Consider the following 24,266-nt stretch of genomic DNA (forward strand, 5'->3'; position numbering starts at 1 on the left):
CTTGAGAGAAGGCAGAAGAACATGCGAGCGAAACTGAATGGGCATGCACACGAAACTGAAGAAATATTCCCGACCAGCACGTGATCATCAGAAAGGGGCACAGATAATGGAAAAAAAATACACCTTCCTAGGCTAGTTGGAGTTGCGGAGCGGGGGTGTGTAATTCAGAATTTTTTTTTTTAATTCTGCACTGACCGTCTTTGAAATTGCCCCAGCCCCTGTTCAAATCCAATTCAGGGGGCAAAACCGGGGACAGACTTGGTCCGGGGCAGTGTCCTCAATCCGGGGACTGTCCCCGGGAACCGGGGATGTCTGGTCACCCTACCTTAATTGTCCACTTCCTGTAATTTTGTGACAATGCTGTCCACTCTGCAGTTTAACCACTTCCAGACCACCACACACTGTAATACGTCGGCTGTTTGAAGAGGGATATCTTTGTTATGGCAGCAGCTAGCTGCCATAACCCAGGTATCCTCTTCTTCAGCGGGTGGTCCAGTTTCCGATAATAGTGGTCTCCTCAGCGAATTTGTCACAAGATCAATTTTATTGGCGGCGGGAGGGGGTCCCCCCCTCCCGCCACTCTCCGGTGCCCTCCGCCGCTTACCGGAGCTATCGGCAGAGGTGGAGGCGATCGTCCTCTTCCATGTGCCCCCACCCGTCTCCATACCATTGCAGGGCGAAAGTAACACAATTATTTTTTTTAAAGAACAGTCTAAAAAAAAAAAAAAAAAAAAAAAGGTTGCGTGCAGAAACGAACGCATACGTGTAAACGGTGTTCAAACCACACATGTGAGGTATCGCTGCAATCGGTAGAGCGAGAGCAATAATTCTAGCCCTAGACCTTCTCTGTAACTCAAAACATGCAATCTGTAGAAATTTTTAAACGTCGCCTATGAAGATTTTTAAGGGTAAAAGTTTGTCGCCATTCCACGAGCGGGCAGAATTTTGAAGCATGATATGTTGGGTATCAATTTACTCGGCGTAACATTATCTTTCACAATATAAAAAAAAATGGGCTAACTTTACTGTTGTCTTATTTTTTAATTCAAAAAAGTGTATTTTTCCCAAAAAAAGTGCGCAAATACGGTGTGACAGAAAGTATTGCAACGACAGCCATTTTATTCTCTAGGGTGTTAGAAAAAAAATGTATAATGTTTGGGGGTTCTAAGTAATTTTCTAGCAAAAAAAAAAAAACAGTTTTTAGTTTGTAAACAACAAATCTCAGAAAGAGGCTTAAGTGGTTAATGACACAGCAGTGTTGTCTCCCTGTGGGCAGGGTCATCTTAAGCTGCATACACATGAGCGGAATGTCCGACAGAAAAAGTCAGACGGTAGCTTTTCATCATCTATTCCGATCATGTGTGTGCCTCATCGGACTTTTTTTTTCAAAAATTCTGACGGACCTAGAAATAGAACATGTTCTAAATATTTCCGACGGAACCTATTCCTTTCGGGAAAACCACTCGTCTGGATTCTGTTCCGACGGACCAAAAACGACGCATGCTCTGAAGCAAGGACGAGACAGAAGCTATTGGCTACTGGCTATTGAACTTCCTTTTTCTAGTCCCATCGTACGTGCTGTACGTCACTGCCTTGTGGACGGTCGGACTTTGGTCGGACTTTAGTTTGACCGTGTGTAGGCAAGACCACTTGAGTGGAATTCCGTCGGAGTTCCGTCGGAGAAACCTTCAGAGTTTATTCTGACGGCAAAACCGGTCGTGTGTAGAAGGACTTGTAGTTTAAATTAGACTTTAAGCCCTCATTCACACCAATGCGATTTGACAAGTCGCACCCTATTTTTGCCAATTGAAACATTTAAATTGTTGCAGCTCAAGTCGCAGCGACTTTGAAAAAGGTTTCTGCTCTACTTGTTATGATTTTATTGCGACTTGCATTGACTTCCGTTAAAGGAAGTCACAAGCCGCAATGAAATCACTGATGCAAATCGCACTGATCTGTGGCTTTGAAATCACTGCACTGGTGTGAAGCAGATTTCAAAGCTGCACTGGTGGGAACCAGGGCTAAAAGACAAATTAAAGACCCACTCCAGCAAACACTTTTTAATTAGTTACAACATTTTGTTACTTTTGGAAAAAAAACGTTTACAGTATAGAAGTATAAGACTGTTGAAAGTGTCAGTGTTATATGGTTTGCCCCATCTCCTGTAACATACATTTTTGCTGGCCTTTATTGGCCTGTTAAATGAAGTGGGGAACAGGTCTTCAATAGGTAACTAAACTAAATTGCTAAGTAAAAATAAATCTCCTGCGCAACCACTACAAAATCCAAAATTAAATAAAATTAAGTGATATCTCAAAGTATCCCACCACCACAGCTGTTATAATCTTAAAGTGTATGCAAATATTAAGCCTATTATGATACACAGCTGCAGTTATATACACATATTTGTGACCATAAAAAAAACAACCAAAAAACCCCCAAAAAAGTATGTCCCGTGTGGTTTAAAAAATTGTGACAGTTCCAACTTCTTGCATATATATCAATCTTGTACTTCACATGAATTTTCTATAGTGAAAACAATATGGAGCCACATTATAGTGGCGTAACACGTAAGGGGCGGAGCTGGTTATGTCAGTGTGCCATACAGAAAGCCAGGCCAAGGGGACAGTTATGCTCTATGTGATACATGTTGCGGCTTCCATTCACACCTTAAGGGGACAATGCAGAGGTGGGAGATTGGGGAGAGTGGTGGAGAGGTCAGAGCCGAAGAGAAGGGGTGGAAGTGAGATGTGAACAGCCTGTGAAAGAGAGCTGCACCCTGCACACTGTGCATAGCACACTCCTAAACACACTCCTGAGCCCTGCACTCTGTACATAGCACACTCCTAAACCCTGCCCTTTGTAGTGCACTCCTCAACCCTGAACTCTGTGCACAGCTAACCCCTGAACTCTGCACTCTGTACGCCATGTACGCCAAAGTACTCCTATGTATCTAGTAGATACATAATCTTACAGATACATCTTGCCCTATGAGGGCAACCATAATGCTGATGTGGCCCATGATGAAATGGAGTTTAACACCCCTGCCTTGTGACAGTGTAAAGCTATTAACCTGTGGTGCACTATACCATGCAGTACCATGTGAGTGTGTTTTTTACTTAAAGCGAAATTCCATCTGGGTGAATAAAAATTACTGTAGTTGATGACTTTTAATATAAGGACACTTACCTGTCTAGGGAGCCTGCGATGTCGGCACCCGAAGCCGACCCGTCCATCGGCTCCAGGTACAGGCGCCGGCATACTTACTAAGGAAAACAGAAAGTGAAGCCTTGCTTCACTTTCAGAAGAGCTGAAGTGCAGGGGGGGTACAGAGGTGAGACAGATGTGCAGGAGATACATTGGTGGGGCAGATGAGAAAGCGGGTTACAGTGGTGCGGCAGATGAGCAGATGGGTTCAGTTTTCAGGACAGATGAGAAGGTGATTTACTGTAGTAGTGAGACAGAAGAGCATGGGGATATGGTGGCGGAGCAGATGTGCAGGGAGGTACAGTGGTGGGGCAGATGAGAAAAGGGGTACATTGATGGGGCAGATGAACAGGGGGGTTACAGTGGTGGGACAGAAGAGCTAGGGGGTACAGTGGGGGCAGATGTGGAGGAGGTACACTGGTGGGAGGGGTGAGAAGGGGGTTCAGTGGTGGGACAGAAAAGCAGGGGGGTACAGTGATGGGGCAGATGAGCAGGAGGTTACAGTGGTGGAACAGATGAGCAGGGGGGGTTCAGTGTGGGGCCAGATGAGAAGGGGGTTACAGTGGTGGGAAAGATGAGCAGGGGGCTTCAGTGTTGGGGCAGAGGAAAAAGGAGGTATATTGGTGGGGCAGAGGAGCAGGGGGTACAGAGGTTGGGCAAATGTGCAGAGGAGAAAGGGGGTACTTCGGTGGAACACATGAGCAGGGGTTACAGAGGTGGGGCAGAAGAGCAGGGGGAACAGAGGTGGGGGAGATGTGCAGGAGGTACAGTGGTGGGGCAGATAAAAAAGAGGGTTACAGTGGTGGGGCAGATGAGCAGATAAGTTCAGTGTTAGGACAAATGAGAAGATGGTTCAGTGCTGGAGCAGATGTGCATGGAGGTACAGTGGTGGGCTAGATGAGAAAGGGGGAACATTGGTGGGGCAGATGAGCAAGGGGTTACAGTGGTGGGATAGAAGAGCAGGGTGGTTCCGTGGTGGGGCAGATGTACAGGGGGTTACGGTAGTAGACTAGATGAGCAGGGGGGTACAGAGGTGGGGCAGATGTGCAGGGTAGTACAGTGGTGGGGCAGATGTGCAGGGTAGTACAGTGGTGGGGCAGATGTGCAGGGGGTTACAGTGGTGGGGCAGATGTGCAGGGGGTTACAGTGGTGGGGCAGATGAGAAAGGGGGTACAGGGGGTTACAGTGGTGGGGCAGATGAGCAGATAAGTTCAGTGTTAGGACAAATGAGCAGATGGTTCAGTGGTGGAGCAGATGTGCATGTTGGTACAGTGGTGGGCCAGATGAGAAAGGGGGAACATTGGTGGGGCAGATGAGCAGGGGGTTACAGTGGTGGGACAGAAGGGCAGGGTGGTACAGTGGTTGGGCAGATGTACAGGGGGTTACAGTGGTAGGACAGATGTGCAGGGTATTACAGTGGTGGGGCAGATTTGCAGGGGGTTACAGTGGTGGGGAAGATGTGCAGAGGGTTACAGTGGTGGGGCAGATGAGAAAGGGGGGACATTGGTGGGGCAGATGAGCAGGGTGGTACAGTGGTGGGGCAGATGTACAGGGGGTTACAGTGGTGGGGTAGATGAGCAGGGGGGTTACAGTGGTGGGGCATATGAGCAGGGGGGTTACAGTGGTGGAGCAGATGAGCAGGGGGTACAGTGGTGGGGCAGATGAGAAAGGAGGTACATTGGTGGGACAGATAAGCAGGGGGTTACAACAGTGAGGCAGAGGAGCAGGGGGTACAGAGGTGGGGCAGATAAGCAAAGGGGTGCAGAGGAGAAAGGAGGTACATAGGTGGAACACATGAGCAGGGTGTTACAGTTGTGGGGCAGAAGAGCAGGGAGAACAGAGGTGGGGCAGAAGAGCAGGGGGAACAGATGTGGGGCAGATGTTCAGGAGGTACAGTGGTGGGGCAGATAAGAAAGGGGGTTACAGTGGTGGGGCAGATGAGCAGATAAGTTCAGTGTTAGGACAGATGAGACGAAGGTTCAGTGGTGGAGAAGATGTGCATTGAGGTACAGTGGTGGGCCAGATGAGAAAGGGGGAACATTGGTGGGGCAGATGAGCAGGGGGTTACAGTGGTGGGACAGAAGAGCAGGGTGGTACAGTGGTGGGGCAGATGTACAGGGGGTTACAGTGGTAGGACAGATAAGCAGGGGGGTACAGAGGTGTGGCAGATGTGAAGGGTAGTACAGTGGTGGAGCAGATGTGTAGGGGGTTACAGTGGTGGGGCAGATGTGCAGGGGGTTACAGTGGTGGGGCAGATGAGAAAGGGGGTACATTGGTGGGGCAGATGAGCAGGGTGGTACAGTGGTGGGGCAGATGTACAGGAGGTTACAGTGGTGGGGCAGATGTTCAGGAGGTACAGTGGTGGGGCAGATGAGCAGATAAGTTCAGTGTTAGGACAGATGAGACAATGGTTCAGTGGTGGAGCAGATGTGCATGGAGGTACAGTGGTGGGCCAGATGAGAAAGGGGGAACATTGGTGGGGCAGATGAGCAGGGGTTACAGTGGTGGGACAGAAGAGCAGGGTGGTACAGTTGTGGGGCAGATGTACAGGGGGTTACAGTGGTAGGACAGATGAGCAGGGGGGTACAGAGGTGTGGCAGATGTGCAGGGTAGTACAGTGGTGGGGCAGATGTGTAGGGGGTTACAGTGGTGGGGCAGATGTGCAGGGGGTTACAGTGGTGGGGCAGATGAGAAAGGGGGTACATTGGTGGGGCAGATGAGCAGGGTGGTACAGTGGTGGGGCAGATGTACAGGGGGTTACAGTGGTGGGGCAGATGAGCAGGGGGGTACAGTGGTGGGGCAGATGAGCAGGGGGGTACAGTGGTGGGGGGACAGTGATCTGAGGTATGGAGTTGCAAGAATTTGGGCTGATCTGAGGCGTGAGAGTGCAGGATGTTAATTTCTCACTACTACTCAAGTCGTTTACAGCATTTACTTTATAAAAAATCCATTTCATGATTGAGAGTGTGAAGTTGAAGCTAGCAGCACCTACTATATTCAGATAAACTGCCTGATTGTGACATTAGTGTGAGATGACTGTTGCCACATTAGGACTATTTTGTCCATATATGGAGAATGTCTTTATGTCTATAAGCACCAGTAGATTATAGAAGACATCTGTAGCTAACCATTCCTGGAGTAACAAGCTACTGGCTTGTTGAAAATCTTGGGATGTTCTCTATTTTTTCTCAGAAAGTTAAGACCAAAGCTGATGGGATCTGTCTACTCTTACCCTTGGGTGATCTGAACATGTATAATGTGGGGCACTGACTGGCAGGATTTTGGACAGTGTGTATGTGTCAACTAGGTTTCTTACATAAACATGGTGAGGAGCTTTAGGGTTTAAGACTGATGTGGAAACTTTTTTTTTCAGAGTCTTAAGATTTGTTCTGAATCCTGGAGCCTGGAGACTTTGTGAAATAATTCTTCCAATTCTAGGTCCATCACTTGCCTGGTATCCAGACCTCATTATTAGTCTCAGCTGTCCACAGGCCTTGACATATTTTATTTAATCGATGTCTTGCTCTCTCGACAGTTATAGCCTGCTGTTGGGTGAAAAGGCTAAGTGCTGATAGAACCCTAAAAAAGTACATGTGATGCCTGATTGTTTTGTGGACCCCATCAGGGAACACTCTGTTAGTCATGAACTGATCTCAGTTTAGTTAATTGCTCAGACAAGCAGATGTTATAAGCAATAAAAGTTTTACATACTGTCATCAGTCAGTATCCCTGATCATCGTCACATCAGTCATATGATAATGCTGTACTGCACTGGTGACAGAATGTAAGAACACATGTGTGAACAACAACATTTTATTTAATTTCTTTATATTTGAAAACATTGTGACAAAAAATTACAACTTCAAAGAACGTGCCATGCCTCTTACGATATACCTTGGACTGTCTACTTTCCAAAAAGGGGTAATTTGGAGGGTATTTGTACTGTCCTGGCATTTTAGGGCCTCAAGAATTTAGGTCATCAGTACATCAAGACTGATCAGTTTTCAAGTATACTGTATATACCATAGTTTGTAGACTATAACTTCCACACAGACTAAAAAATATATACGCTAATTTGAGTTATTTTTTTACCAAAGAAATGTAGCAGAATACATTTTGGCCTAAATTCATGAAGAACCATTATTTGTTTGCAAAATTTTATGACAGAAACTTAAGCCTCGTACACACGGTACGATTGTTGGCAGAGGATTGTCTGTTGACAGACTGTTGTCCTAAAATTTTACCGTTAGTACGCTCCTTTTGACAATTGTTGTCCAATTTTCGGGCCAACAAATTTTGGATGGCAGGCTAGTAAATTTTTGGCAGACAACAGCTTGACGTCATATTTTCGTATGGTCAGTACACAAATCCGTCACACAAAAGTCGAAAGTACAAACACACATGCTCTGAATCAATGCTCACCAAACACGAAATTAGCAGAAGGGACCCAAAGGATGGCGCTCAAGAGCTGAAATTCCTTGTAGTACGTTGTGGCATGACAATTGTGTACCGGTAAGATGCAAGAAAAGATCCTGGCACATGCCCTTTTGACAAAAATCAGACTCTCGGTTGGTCAACAATTGTATTCATGTGTACGAGGCTTAAGAAAAATCTGTTAGTTTTTTTTATAAATAAATAAACCAGTGGTAAATAAATACCACTAAAAGAAAGCTCTATTTGTGTGAAAAAAAAACTGATATAAATGTTGTTTGTGTACAGTGATCCATGACCAAGCAATTACCAGTAAAAATGCCCTGGTCACGAAGGGGGTAAAACCTTCTAGAGGTCAAGTGGTTAAATGTACTTGTTTTTGTTTGATTTTTTTACCCTTCTGGCTTATTTGCCTTCTGGTTTCTGGCCTAGGCCAAAATAATGTCATACATCCCAGGAGTCTTCATGGGCATTTGTTTTATGTGGAGGAGGGGCTTTCTCAGCTAAGCACACTCTCATGCCTGTGTTCTGCCAGATTAGCAAACCTGTCAAATCAGCTAACGGAAGTGACATTCCGTCAGCTGACTTACTAAAAATATGTACTGTGCATGTGTTCCACCACTAGCAGGTTTTCTAATCTGACGGAACACCTGCAGTCAGAATGCGGCAGCCGACATCTTGTTTCACCCAGCCAAATCTTGAATTACTGACTCTTTACTGATAAAGTGAGCATATATGCTTCTACACAATATTTTAAAACCTGTTAGACTGTTTTGATGTTTAATTTTGAAAGCCTGCAGTCAGAAGGTGGTGACGGCCATCTTAGTACACCCCACACTGCTGAGCGCCTGTCAGATTGTTGGATGCTGCAAACATCAAAACAGTCTCACGGGTTTCAAAATACTGTATATAAGCATATATGCTCACTTTATTGCTACAATGAGTCTGAAATTAAAGACTTGGCTGGGTGTAAGAACATGTCCGCTTCATGTCAGATTAGCAAACCTGCTAGCAGTGGCATGCATGCGCGCTACATATTTTTCGTAAGTCAGCTGACGGAACGTCACTTCCGTTAGCTGATCTGACAGGTTTGCTAATCTGACAGAACATCTGCATGCCCGAGCTAAGGGCAGATGGATTCCAGGAAGTAAATGCTACATGAATCATCTGCCCTTACTGAAGATGACGATGGCTAAAAATGCTAGGAAAGTATTTTTTTAAGTGATTCCACAATAAAATAAAGCATTAGACATGGATGGACGGATGAGTTTCCTTTGATATTAAAAACAAATTGAATAGCTTTTTTGGTTTGTGGTGCTCAGATGCACTTAAGTTCTGCTTTAACCTGTGTAGGAAGAGAAGCAATTCTGTCATTGGCAAAGTCCTGTCCCCCCACAAGCACTAATGGTGGCTTGCACATAATTACTCAAAAAAATCAGTTTGGACTAGTTTGTTTCAATCTGAACGACACATTTACTTCTGTTATTACTCAATTTCAATGACAGCCAATGAGCACATAGTGAATATAGTGCAACTGCCTGAAAATATTTAAAACACAGATCTTTAGATCACAAATAAATGAAAAAGGTTGCATTTCACTTGACAAATCAGTTGTATCCTTCTATTGCAATGGAACGTGTGTAATTCTCTTTGTGTTTCCTTCCGGAACTGTGTAATACCTTACAATGACATCTCAGATGAAAGAATTAGCTGTGGCCCAAATAGAGTACTATGATGATGTCAGATGATGCAGTAAAGCCTATCCATACATGCCATGGAGGGCTACAGTATCATTCCTGGAGATGTGAAGGAAGCACAGGCATGCTTAAAGTGCTGAGTCCGTATGTAAGATGCAATCTTAGATGTAATTACAGGATAAGGGTCACTTGGCAGCTCTTGTTAATGAAGACACTATATAACGAGCAGTGAATCTTTGTTACCTATGCTCACCAGAAACTGAATAGCATAGAAGGATGTCTTCCCTGCTGTCTGTTAGCGTCCCGAAATCCCTTCTACTTCCTATACATGTTCCACAGAGGCTTATGCTGGGGCCTGGCCCTGCCAATTTGTATCCTCGTGTTCAGGCAGCGGGAACATTACCAATAATCAATCCATTACATCCTGAGATGTACCAGGTAAGGAAAGACCATCTAAAATATGATATAGGCTTGGTGATATTGGTTTGGAGCTTAGGTAGGAGGTATCTGTAACTTGTACATGCTTTTTCTGGGGCTATAGTTGTAGACACCAGTAGCTGAATGGGGCTTTTACGTCTAGCTGAATAGTCTCCAGTATAGACTTTAAAAGCACAAGTTCACCTTTCACTGTTTTTTATGTGTGTAGTTTTTTTTTTTGTGTATGTATGGTTGACAGACAGAATAGAGTATCACATAGAAAGGAAATGGAGAAATATCTCCCCAACGGGGAAGCAAATAGCAGTTGGGAAGGATTAGAACCTTTGTGTGGTCTTAAATTTGGCTTGAATGCTGCAATTAATTTGTATTCCTTTTTGTGGGTTTATTGTATATCTATACCTATTGCATGCAGCTGTTTGTTTCAAATTTACACTAATAAGGCTGACTCATTACATTGTGTTTGACTTTTTTGTGTGCCGCTGGCCAAGATTTCCCCTCACTTCCTGAATGGAAATCTAGAAAACTATGAAACAGGTAAAATGCAAAACCTGACAGAAATTCTGTTCCTTCCCGATTCCAACCATATTAGTCTAAGATCAGATCGCACTTTGCTTTTATTTATCTATACAAGTTAATATGAGTGCACAGAGATCTGACGTTTTTGGGTAGAATTAGGCTCCAATGCATCCTCAAAATGGATTATAGTTTCCCCTCCACATCTCACATACAGCATTTTAAATGAATTCCTCCATTGTAAGGGTACCCCCCCCCCCTCCATTGTAAGGGTCCCCCCCCCTCCATTGTAAGGGTCCCCCCCTTCCAGGTCAGCTCTAAATGCATAGAAAGCACATAATAAATACATGGCAAAAGCATGGTAATAATATCATGAAGGTAAAGCATTTCAAAGGTAATTGAAATACTTGTGGATACTAGAATTGGAAGCTACAAGGCAATGCTGGCAGCTGTTATTTAATATACTTTTGCAAATAATCTGAATATGATAACAAAGCTTGGTTTCCATGTTTATCTAATTTACAATTCTTCCCAAAAACCTTACAAAACAGTCACATGAATTTGGGTGATTGGAAATTTGTGTAAGAAATGATGTAAGTGGTTATTAATTTAAATAATTTGTAATTAATAACCACTCTTAATTATGTAATTTATGTAAGTGATAATTGGAAGTATATTTAAGTAATTTATGTATATACAATTTTGTAGTGAAGTGTTACCATCTTACATGTAGTAATCTGTTGTACTATTGCTTAAACACACAACATGTATACAACAATGTATGACTGCATGTATCCATGCATGACAAAAGTATGTGATGGCACAGATGGCTTTCATTTGGTTTTATAAGGCCGGCAACCAAAAAAAATAAAAATAAAATACTGGCCACTGCACAGTCAAGGAACTTCTAGATAATAACTATGCAAATGGCCAGAGAATCATGGGAAGATTCTGGGCTTTCAGAGAATAGCTGAGTACAAAAAAGCTGTTATTATATTGTCTTGCAACCATTACTTAACAATTATAACAAACGGTCTAATTCAAATGTTTACCGTAGCAGTGTCGCCCCATAACAAACATTTCCCAATTTTGCTGTCTGAACATTCTTTGCAGACTAGACCCAAAAAGGTACACAAGGACGTCTGAACACCGTGAAACATTTATCAAAAATGCACACATTATTGCATGTTTTTTAAAATTCTTTTTTATTTCATCAACTCACCAGCTGTGAAAAAGATTCTGAAAAATAACAGATTTATAAAAATGGATCTTAGTAGTGTGAGTACAGATGGTCTAATGTAATATTCATAGAAATGGCATTCAGAGCTGTATTTACTATACAGTAGTCATAGGCCGGTGTCTACAGCAGCAGGGTAAAAAGAAGAAGCATGGGAGCTCATTTTTGAAGCGCATCTAGAGTATTTTAACATTTCACACTGATCAAATACAGTGCAATACCTTTTTCTGTAACCTTTTGATTGAACGGCTGTAAAATAGAAAAGGCCAGCTCTGCCTATAAACAAGTAGTGACAATGGGGGTCATTTACTAAAGGAAAATCCACTTTGCACTGCAAGTGCATTTGAAAGTGCACTGAAAGTGCACTTGGAAGGCAAGTCGCTGTAGATCTGAGGGGGACATGCAAGGAAAATAAAAAACAGCATTTTAGCTTGCACATGATTGGATGATAAAAGCAGCAGAGCTTCCACTCATTTCAGATCTACCCCTTAGATTTCGAGCGACTGCACTTCCAAGTGCACTTTCAGTGCAAAGTGGATTTGCCTTTCGTAAATAACCTCCATTATTTTATGTGTATCGATCTGTTTTATAGTGGGTTCGGAGAATACAATGCTAGTTACTAATATTTGAAGCACATTCTCAGTAATATCCTTCATAAGAAGTAAATAACTAATAAAATTCACCCTGAATTAACTGTAATGCCCCGTACACACGGTCGGACATTGATCGGACATTCCGACAACAAAATCCTAGGATTTTTTCAGACGGATGTTGGCTCAAACTTGTCTTGCATACACACGGTCACACAAAGTTGTCGGAAAATCCGATCATTCTGAACGCGGTGACGTAAAACACGTACGTCGGGACTATAAACGGGGCAGTGGCCAATAGCTTTCATCTCTTTATTTATTCTGAGCATGCGTGGCACTTTGTCCGTCGGATTTGTGTACACACGATCGGAATTTCCGACAACGGATTTTGTTGTCGGAAAATTTTATATCCTGCTCTCAAACTTTGTGTGTCGGAAAATCCGATGGAAAATGTGTGATGGAGCCTACACACGGTCGGAATTTACGACAACAAGGTCCTATCACACATTTTCCGTCGGAAAATCCGACCGTGTGTACGGGGCATTAGGCCGAATTGATGGTCACAATATACAATGATGTCACTCCTAATATTAAATTAACACTGGTGTCAAAGATTACCACTGAAGATTTTCCAGCCAAGCAGTCTCACGCTCATAGCTGAATTCTCCATACCATAAGGATAAATTCACACAACAGTTTAGCTGTGGATAGTTTGCTTCAGAGACAACTAAATGCTTTTGGATATAGCAACACTAGCTAAGGTCAGTTTGAGTGTGGCCAAAGCACAGCAGAAACACTGTCTGCGTCCAGGGTCAGATGTACAGGTACATGCGAATAGAGGCGGCACCAGCCATTAGTTTGTACAGAGTATCAATCTAGAATCTACTTATTCTTGGCGGCAGCCACCCCTGCCATGTGAATGTAGCTTAACGTTAGTTAAATGTAATAAAGAGAGTGAGACTCCCTTGTAATGGTCGTGGTAGGTAAGAGGACTCTGTCAGGAGCAGAGGTCTGAAAAAAATGTGTAGGTCTAACTGCTAGAATTTTGCTAGGGGTTCCTTGAGCAATGAGCGAATTCTGCCTTTCAGATGAGTAACCACTGACAACAATGATCTTTTTAGCTATCTGTAAAGAGGATTCTTCTCAATGACCTCAAATATAAGGAGCAATCTTCCTAGTAACTATTCCACTAACCTACAGTTAGCTGTAGATATAGTAATTATTAACAAGGGTTTCCTGAGCACGAAGAGTTATTTCAAGGGTTCCCCCATGTTAAAAAATTAAGAAAGGCTGGTTTAGTGAGCCATGTAATGACTTTCATATGTACAGTGGCATGTGGTAGATTTTGGGGACAGGTCTGCAGAGCCTATCTTGAAGTAAGGGTGCAATATTGGCCATAAATGATGCCCTGTGATTTCAGTTGCCCTCATTGACTTTAAGGGTACGTTCACACTGAATGCAGGGTTGAAGTTGTGCGAGTTCAGCTGAACTCACATGTTTTCAAACGTGCATTTCAGTGCAAGTTGGGGGGCGTGTTGGAAGATATCTGTGTGGGTTCATGCACATTTGTCTATTGAAATCGGTGCGGTGTCGCAAAGTCGACGTCACACCGATTGGGACAGTGCAGTTGCGGGCAATAGGCTGCAATTTAGAATGCGATTTGACATGACAAATCGCATGTCAAATCGTGCCGATGTGAACGGGGACAAAGCGCAATAGAGGAAGCCATCCAGCTCCTTCAGGCCTGTTGTAATCTCTTAAAATGCATCCCCTTTAGTCTAGAACCTGGGAATGATGCCATACTGTACATTTTAATGGAGAAATAAAGGATACGCCAGCTGAAACTTTAGATCACTTGTCATTAAACTTTAATGCAGATTTTTGGACTTTGCATTCAAAAGTGCCTAGTGATAAGCAAAAGATACCTCTGTTAAAGTACTTCAAATGTTTGCCTGGATTTAGTGGTTCTATACTTTACTGACACCTTGTATTGTACTTTGCAGATAATGGATGACATTAAGCTGGGAATACAGTATGCCTTTCAGACACAGAACAACCTGACCTTGGCTGTGAGTGGATCAGGCCATTGCGCTATGGAGACAGCCATCTTTAACGTGGTGGAAAAAGGGGAAGTAGTGCTTGTTGCTACCAAAGGTATTTGGGGCGAGAGAGCTGCAGATATTGCTCAGAGAATAGGTAAGTAAAACAGTTTTGTCAGTCTCTAAAGTGAGAAAGATTTAAAGTGTCACTAAAGGCAAAACTTTTCTTTTCACTTTGAATAGAAAAAGGGAGGGTTTTAACCCTTGTCAGTTCTTTTTTTTTTTGCAATTTGTGTCCCATTGAGGAGATTTCTCTTCACTTCCTGCCCTGTAGTCAAAGCAGAAAGCGAGAGGAAATCCCTCCAAAGTGAGGGAATCCCGGGGTGTCACCAGGGTCACCAGAACTAGTGTCCCATTGGACAATTCCCCTCTATTCCTGTTCTGATGTAAACCCCAAATTTTTTTTTTCTTTTGACAACAGTAAACAGAACAAATAGAGAGGGTGAATCTCCATAATGGGGGCACAGACAGCAATAAAAAACTGGCAAGAGTTCTAACCCCTCTCCACTCTATCCAAAACTAAAAAAAAAATGCCTTGACACTTTAAATTAAGCAAAATTGGTACTGTATTTTCATACTGCTGTATGGTACAGACAAATTTCCATGTACAGAGACAGGACTGGGCCATATTGCACCCAAGCTCATTAGTGTAAACCAGTACTGAATATTCAGACTCCAGTGGTGCTTATTCGATAATTTTAACCATGTGACAAAATTGGGTTTGATATACTCTGAGCTTGTAATCTGGCTGTCTATAAATGTAATAATTAGAACAGTGCTGGGAATTGTCCTTTGCCCACAAGTCATCCAGTGGCTGACGGATACAGCTATATATTGATATAAGCATCACTAATAATTGGATCACAGGGTGGTTAAGGCCTCAGACATTTTTTTAACATTTTTGTTCTATGTATGAAATATTTAAGACTGCATTCAAACCTTAGCAGCAGTGGCGTCTCCAGCTTTCATATTTAGGGGGGGCACATGGGGGGACAGGGACAAAAATAGGGGGGCAATATAAAATGCAAAAATATATAGATAAAATATATATAGATAGATATATCTATCTATCCTGGGGCCCTTTACCCCTTTACTACGATCCCACAACGGCCCTTTCACATGTTCTGCAGTGAGCTTCCTTCCTACTGAATTGGGGCCCCCCCAGGGTGACAGAGAACAAGAGATATATGTCACCAGCATACCAAGAAAATATAAGGGTCCAAAGCAGTGGGAGAACTATCAGGGTTGCAAAGGTTGTCTTGCCTCCGGGCCCTGGTGTTCTGTCACTGTGGGGTTCCTCAGCCTCCTCTTGCTGTCCTGCCCCTGCTATTGACAGCGCTGGTCTGGCATCTCTTGGAATTTACAGGCTGGTTCTCCTGTCCTAAGGATGGGAGAAATCAGTCTGTTTTTTCAGTAACTGAGAGTCCTGGTGGAGTCCTTCCTGCAACTCGCTCTTCTCCCTGCCAATGAGGATGCAGGGGAAGGAGCAGATCGGGTGGCCTTGGTTGTGTGAGCGCTCGCATTATGCAGTGTCAGCGAGCAGAGGGAGGGGGGAGGAATCACCCGCAGGAGCTGACTGGGGACGTTCTCCCTCTCAATAGAGACTGTGTTACCCCAGCGGTGGCCCGAGTAAGATGCAACACATCCGATATGAATACAAACAAAAAGAAATTGCCTTTTTGTAAAAAAAAAAAAAAAAAAAAAAAATTAAAAAAAAATATATTTTTTTTTTTGGGGGGGGGCACATGGTGGGGCCCAGCATAATGTTGGGGGGGTCAGGGCCCCCTCTGGCCCCCCCCCCAGGGTCGCCATTGCTTAGCAGAAAATAAGCATAACAAATTCCTAGTCATACTGAAACGTTTTTTTTTTCCAAGTATTTTACTAGAGTTTTTCAGGTATATTACAGGTGTTTTTGCACATGTAATGAACTTCAGGAGTAGAAGAGCAGTGCATGCTTACAGGCATTCCCATTGAAGTCTATGGGATCAAAAGTGCTTAAAGTGTTACTAAACCCTGTAATATGAAAATAGTTCAATAGCCCCCCCCCCACACGCGCACACACACACATACACACTGCCCACAGCTTATAAGTCATCTTTTTAAATAAAAATACTACCACTATATAACTTTTTGGCTGATCTGTATACCACGGTTACATGATAAACTGCACAGTTTCTCCAGTGCTGAGCGTTCAGGTAGGAGGAGTTTTCCACTACAGCCTGTATACACGTCCACATGTGTGATGCCAATATCATGTGACCTGGCTAGCTCTGGGAGCAAGTAAATGTTCTCTCCAGCATAAAAGACACAACTGAGCATGTGCAGGTTGGCTACCCTGCCTGTGTTAGCTGGCGTTCCCCAGATAGACAGCGCAGGAGGGGAGGATCTGTGCATACAGGACAAAACAGCCTTTTTAGACAATGCAGAGGATTAACCCCTTAAGTTCCACAGTGAGTATAACAAGCATGCTATGCTGCATATACAGACTGATTTTACTGTTGTGGGTTTAGTAACACTTTAAATACACTCAAAAAAGCTAGTGTACTTTTTTGAACGTAGGGTGGCTGAGCATACTAGTGTGAACAAGCACAATTAAAAAGAATGGAATTCTGCATAGTCAGGCATAGTAAGGTGTAGCCAGGCATAGGAAAAACAAGAAGAAAAATGTGGTTTGCATGGCGGCTTAAAGTAAAACCCTACTTTGAGAAATGTAAAAAAATGTAGCCACTGTCACGGTTTCCTCCGGGTGCTGTATGCAGATTGTGGTTTATTCTGCAAATAATTTGTGTTGTATTCTGTTCAAAAACCTAAGAGCTAAATCTATCTCACTGTACTACATATCTTGTTAAGAAAATTAAGCTAGGAGATATGGGGTCTATACAATAAATAATCCACTTGGTCCTGTCATCTGTAGTTATGGAAGGGGCCTGCTTGAGTCTGGCCAGCTCTGCCCCAGCCATGCAAACTTCTGCATCTGGCATTAGTTCTTAAAGCGTTTTTTAATCCAAAAAAAAAAACCCCACATATTCTGGTCCCTTTAAGCAGATTACACAGCACAGCACTTGTGCCAAGTAATCTGCTCCCCTCTAAACTGTAAACCCCCCCCAAACCTACCACTTCCTGTATGCCCTCTCTAATCAGACCACGATAACCAGGGCAGCTCCGCCCTGGTCACCGTGGTCAAAGTGCGTCCCTCTGTGATAGGCTGCCCTGCTCTCCCCTCTCCCTCCTTCTTCTTGCCTGTCATTCCTCTCTGTATCTGTCTCCGGCCTGGCCCGACACTATTAGAGGCTGGCATAGCACACTGTGTCATTTGTTTTAAAAGACAAGCGCTATACATACCTAATTTTCAGCTGTCTTCAATCCAATCATGTGACTCATGGCCGCTTTACAGCTACAATACATTGCTTCTGCGGCGGAGCAGAGAGGCCAGGTGATCTCCCCGGCTGACGTCAGAGAGATCACGGCCCCTCCCTCAGAAGACATGTATCATAGTTGGAAAGCGGCCGCGAGTGATGGGACCGGCCTGAAGACAGCCATTAGGTATTTACAGCGCTCTTTTTTAAAACGAATGACATAGTGTGCTATTAGAGGGGCTGGCATAGACTTGTGTAGATGGGTTAACAAACCTTTTAAAGAAAAACTATATTGGTTTGGGGTCAGTTTTATTTTAGTAGTTTTTAACTAAACATTACATGACAAAGAATTCCCTCAATACTATGGGCTAGCTAAGAAGGCAGCTGTTTGATTTTTTTTTTATTGAATTCCACTTTGTGATTGCCAAAAACAAAATACAAAATACCTTGGCATGGTGTAAATGTGGTTACATTGTCACTGTGCTGGACATAGTCTGTGAAGAGATGAAAGAGTTGTGGGTGGGACGTAGCAGTTAGAAAACTACAATGGGGCAGATACACGACCAATCACCCTGCACAAGGAGAGAAAGCAGCTGGGACTAGTATTTATAGCAGGAAACACCTGCACAGAGGCACAGTGCAGAAGTTATTTGTTTTGGATCACCGCACAGATCTAGAAGAAATACCCAAAGGACTCCAATAATCCAGTAATAACACACATGGCTCTTGTATTTAAATCACATTTGTTATAACATTGTTATTCTAAGTCGCTCCGACTTAGAAAAAGGTTCCCGTACTACTTTGGGGGCGACTTGGGGCGACTTGCATAGACTTCTATACAGAAGTCGTTTTGCAAGTCACCGCTGAAGTCGTTTGCAGGTCGCCTCGCTGAGGCGACCTGCAAGTCGTGCCGCCCCTGTGTGAACCGGGGCTAAAGCATCACCCGTTTGATCAAAAGGAGTATGTAAAATAATAATATGTTATATTTCTGAGTTACCTGGTCATAATAAAGAAATAAAATATAAAACCACTATACATTTGATTTAATGTAGCTTTGCATGTCTGCAATAATAAATTCCTGATGTGGCACTTTACATTTTTCCAAAGAAAACTGTACCTTTTATCAAGAATAAGTAGTTCTTGTGCTGCAGCCAAGGTATAGTCTCTAGGGGAATAAAATTAAAAACAAGTGTGGCGCTAAAAGGAAGTGTCCTTTATTGGGCAAAGCCAAACAGAATGGTATCTGGAGGGCAAAATGCACAATAAAGATTATTAATGAAAAAAGTCCTACAAGGACTAAGAATTAGTTCCAGAAACAATACAACATGAATGGCTAAAAAATGAGTGAATCCATAAATTATGTACCGTGAAAGGTATAACTAATACGTGCTATAAGGAAACGGGTAGTATGAAAAGAGCCTCAAAACCCAAACAAAAGGAAAGGTCTTCATAAAACGCTGTGAAAAGTAAATATGATGTGCAACACTGACATATTGCACATGAAACAACGGTATGTGTATGTGTGGGGGATTGTGCACAACACAAGTGTAATACAAATAAATATAAGTTGGTATATAAAGAAAACCAAATATGCTATTACAATGAAAAGTCAATCCAGATTGGAAAAATAAAGTGATGACACTAAGTCCAAATCATGTATTGAAAACAACGATCAGCAACCACTGAGTCAACTGAGACAGGACCAATGGATCCAAAGATGGCATCCACAAGTTGCGATCTTGAACATCTGTGTAAATGATGTAGGCAAAAATACCCTTACCGGATAGGATGGACTCCCAGTCAGCGACTTGAGAGTCAAACAGGCTTGTGTCAAAATATAGAGGGTAGTTCCTGGTCCCCGACAGCTGGAGGTATTAGAAGAGTGGCGATGTTCACCGACCTGATCACTCCGATCTCACCGACCCGTCACTCCATAGGTTGCAATGGTAGGTACCTATTGGGACTCCGGCTCCATAGGAAGGATGTCACTCCTCAGAGATGATGGGAAAAGAAAAGAGGCTTCCCCATAGTATAAATCAGCTAAAAAACCAGCTTTATTAAAATAAAATAATAAAAGCACTCAGGCCCTTATATAGCAAAATAATGAAAGTAGCGCTAAAATACAAATGGTGGCAAGACAGGCATCAAAAACCCTACGCGTTTCGTCCGATAGGACTTCTACTGGGGTATATGGGTATATATTTTTGCATAGTCTCTAGGGGGTTGATTAATTAAAGGCAAATAGACTGCACTCTGCAAGAGCAGTTGCCTCAGAGCTTAGTAAATGAGCAGAAGCTCTGCTGACGTTCATCTTCCAATCATGTGCAAGCAAAAATGTAGTGTTTTTTATTTTACTTGCATGTGATTGGGTATTCTTTGCAAAGGGAATCTTTACCTTATTTAATAAGCTTTGGAGCAACTGCACTTGCAAAGTGCACAGTCTATTTGCCTTTAGTAAATCAACTCCTTAATGTCTGCCCGAAAGAAGGAATCTAGAAAAATTATATCATCGGTCTGCTGCAGGATGTGATTTTGTCCTCTGACCCCTTCTTCACCATGGGACTGAGCAGTGACTTTACAGTGTAACCATGATGTTTGGCGGATGACACAGATTACTGACACTCCCAGAAGTGTCAATGGAGATGTGAGTATAAGAGGTGAGTATAAGAGATCATCTATTGCAGATCATCTTCCATTAGGATTTTTTTTTTACCATAACAGATTTCCTTTCACTGACTTCTATGACTGTGCCAACTCTAAACCAGCATCTCAGTCCAAAAAGTAGGTGCTGACCCTAGATGATGACACCGGCCTGTAAAGGGGGCTGCAATTAGCTAGATATTGGCACCAGATTGTGTAAGGCCCTGCCCTGCTTCCACCCATCTGTTGCTGATGGTACCCCCTGCCTTATTGTGTCATACTCCTGGCTAGGGATGAGCCCGATGTTCGAGTCGAACGTAAGTTCGACTCGAACATCGGGTGTTGGCCTGTTCGCCGAACAGTAAACAATATGCAGTGTTCGCGGCAAATTCGAAAGCTGCCGGAATACCTTTAAAGTCTATGGGACACTAACATGAAAAATCAAAAGTGCTAATTTTAAAGGCTTATATGCAAGTTATTGTCATAAAAAGTGTTTGGGGACCTGGGTCCTGTCCCAGGGGACATGTATCAATGCAGAAAATTTATTTTAAAAAGTCAGTTTTTTCGGGAGCAGTGATTTTTTTAAAGTGAAACAATAAAAATGAAATATTCCTTTAAATATTCTGCCTGGGGGGTGTCTATAGTATGCCTGTTCGACTCAAACATCGGGTGTTCGCCTGTTCGCTGAACAGTAAACAATATGCAGTGTTCGCGGCAAATTCGAAAGCTGCCTGTTCGACTCGAACATCGGGTGTTCGCCTGTTCGCCGAACAGTAAACAATATGCAGTGTTCGCGGCAAATTCGAAAGCTGCCGGAACACCTTTAAAGTCTATGGGACACTAACATGAAAAATCAAAAGTGCTAATTTTAAAGGCTTATATGCAAGTTATTGTCATAAAAAGTGTTTGGGGACCTGGGTCCTGTCCCAGGGGACATGTATCAATGCAGAAAATTTATTTTAAAAAGTCAGTTTTTTCGGGAGCAGTGATTTTTTTAAAGTGAAACAATAAAAATGAAATATTCCTTTAAATATTCTGCCTGGGGGGTGTCTATAGTATGCCTGTAAAGTGGCGCATTTTTACCGTGTTTAGAACAGTATCACAGCAAAATTACATTTCTAAAGGAAAACTTGTCATTTAAAACTGATCGTGGCTGTAATAAATTGTCCGGTCTCGGCAATATAGATACAGATAATTGAAAAAAAGAGCATGGGATCCCCCCCCCCCGGTCCATTACCAGGCCCTTTGGGTCTGGTGTGAATATTAAGGGGAACCCTGAATCAAAATGTAAAAAAAAAATTGCGTGGGGATCCCCCTAAAAGCCATACCAGGCCCTTTGGGTCTGATATGGAAATTAAGGGGAACCCTGCGCCAAATTTGAAAAAAAATGGCGTAGGGGTCCCCCCAAAATCCATACCAGACCTTTATCCTAGCATGCAACCTGGCAGGCCCGCTGGAAAAAAGGGGGAACGAGAGAGCGCCCCCCTCCTGAACCATACCAGGCCACATGCCCTCAACATGGGGAGGGGGCTTTGGGGTAGCCCCCCAAAGCACCTTGTCCCCATGTTGATGGGGACAAGGGCCTCATCCCCACAACACCTTGCCCTGTGGTTATGGGGGTCTGCGGGTGGGGGGGCTTATTGGAATCTGGAATCCCCCTTTAACAAGGGGACCCCGAGATCCTGGCATCCCCCCTGTGTAAATTGGCAACAGGGTACAAATGTACCCCTACCATTTCACAAAAAGATGTCAAAATGGTAAAAAAGACAAGCGACAGCTTGGGACAAGTCCTTTTTTAAAAAAAATAAAAATGTCCCACGGTGTAAGTTCACGCCGCCCCCGGACCGAAAATGAAAAAAAAAAAGAGCCGCAACCAATCCGCCTCCATGGCTGGCTCTCGCCGAGTGACGCGTCTTTGCTGTGACAGCTCTTATATAACTGAGGGCGGGGCCACCCGATGATGTAACTCAGTGACCCCGCCTCCTCTGACGCCATGGGGGGCTTCCCCATGGCTTCCCCATAGTGTCAGAGAGGGGCGGGGTCACCCGGTGATGTAAACGGGTGACCCCGCCCCCCCTCTGATGCCACGGGGAAGCCATGGGGAATCCCCCGTGGTGTCAGAGGGGGCGAGGTCACCAGGTTACATAATGGGGGAAGGCCGGAATCTGGGGGTCCCCTTGTTAAAGGGGGCTTCCAAATTTCGATGAGCCCCCCGCCCGCAGACCCCCACAACGACCGGGCAAGGGTTGTGGGGATGAGGCCCTTGTCCCCATCAACATGGGGACACGGTGCTTTGGGGACACTCCAAAGCACCCTCCCCATGTTGAGGGCATGTGACCTGGAACGGTTCAGGGGGGACGCTCTCTCGTCCCCCCATCTTTTCCTGCGGCTTGCCAGGTTTCGTGCTCGGATAAGGGTCTGGTATGGATTTTGGGGGGACCCCTATGCCATTTTTTTAAATTTTGGCACAGGGTTCCCCTTAAAATCAGGTCTGGATCTTGGGGGGGACCCCGCGGCATTTTTTAAAAAATTTGGCGCATGGCTTGATATGGGGGCACACAAAGAAGAGGAGGAGCCAAGATCACCGGCAGGGGACCCCAGAAGAGGAGGTTCGGGGCCACTCTGTGCAAAACCATTGCAGAGAACAGTTGGGTACAACATGTATATTATTTTAATTTTAAAAAGATCATCTTTAGTAACACTCTGATGCCCCGTACACACGGTCGGATTTTCCGATGGAAAATATCCGATCGGAGCGTGTTGTCGGAAATTCCGACCGTGTGTGGGCTCCATCGGACATTTTCAATCGGATTTTCCGACACACAAAGTTGGAGAGCAGGAGATAAAATTTTCCGACAACAAAATCCGATCGCGTCAATTCTGACCGTGTGTGGCCTGTTCCGACGCACAAAGTGCCACGCATGCTCAGAAGAAATTCCAAGACGGAACAGCTCGTTCTGGTAAACTTAGTGTTCGCAATGGATACAGAACTTTCGTCACGCTGCAATGTTTAAAATGGTTTAATACAGCGCAAACTCTTCTTCTTTATAATGTGACAAGAATATATTAGTTTTGCTGCTCATATTAACACACACACTTCTCACAAACTTATTTCTTTACTATTTATCGTGATTCCCTCAATATATTTTGATTTCTCACATCTAACAACATATTTTTGTATATTTTTTATATATTTTTTGGCTTTAATGTAGATTCTTTTTTTGTGTTTGTATTTTATTTTTATTTTTTTTGCGATTTTGATTTGTACTCCCAAAAATTTTTGTGTGTGTTTTTTGTGTCAAGTTCCCACAACACCATTGATATGTTGTTCTATTTAATCTGTAGGAGATTGTTTGGTGTTGTTGTCTCTTGTTAATTTCACATTTTATGTTAGAAATGTACCTGAATCGTCACCAACAAACTGTCCTTTTTGGATGAAAACACACACAGGAGAGTAGAATTTATCTAAAAAATTTTATTAAGGGGTCACAACTAAACAAAGAGGGAGGCAACGCTGGAGAAACTGCAGAAGTGGGTGAAGCCTTGGACCCCCAGGGCAGACATCAACTTTTTTTAAGCAAAATTGGTGGCCTGAGGAGTCCATATATAAGGGAGGGCAGTGTGGTCCAGAAGTTCCAGAGATCCGGAAAGCAGCAGATGACATCTGTGTCCCCAGGCTGTGGTCATACGAGAGACTGCATCTTCTGTCAGACCAGACTGAACCCAGGGCCATCACTCTTTGGTCTTCCTTCCACGCTTCCTTCCACGCTGTGGCTCTGGTGGTGGAGTTGTGGCAGCAGGAGGAGGAGGAGGATCGTCCATCTCAATGACATCCGTCTTGGGTGTTAGTTCCCCACTCACCTCCTTACGTAGGACTTTGTACAGAAGGTCCTCACAGAGCCTGCGTTGACCCTCCTGCATGCCCTGCAGTTTGGTGGCAGCCATGCAGGCAAAGGCCTCTTCAGGAGTTGGTAAGGCTCTGAGGGACGCAGAAGCCTCCTGGATCAGCCTGAACGCTTAATCCTGCACGGGACTCGGAGTGGCCTTCCTGGCTCGTT

General features: G+C 43.7%; 1 protein-coding gene across 2 annotated transcripts in view; it reads left to right on the plus strand.

Annotated features, from left to right (window-relative positions):
- The window catches only part of AGXT (alanine--glyoxylate aminotransferase), an 83,052-nt gene that overhangs the window by 20,129 nt on the left and 38,657 nt on the right, over positions 1–24,266 (plus strand). For both annotated transcript variants that reach the window (XM_073625733.1, XM_073625732.1), the window contains exon 2: positions 14,117–14,309. In XM_073625733.1, the coding sequence (XP_073481834.1) occupies positions 14,120–14,309 (190 nt within the window). In that variant the 5' untranslated portion in view covers positions 14,117–14,119. The remainder of the gene's footprint in view (positions 1–14,116; positions 14,310–24,266) is intronic.

This window comes from Aquarana catesbeiana, linkage group LG04, assembly GCF_042186555.1.
Source record: "Aquarana catesbeiana isolate 2022-GZ linkage group LG04, ASM4218655v1, whole genome shotgun sequence".
NCBI lineage: Eukaryota > Metazoa > Chordata > Amphibia > Anura > Ranidae > Aquarana > Aquarana catesbeiana.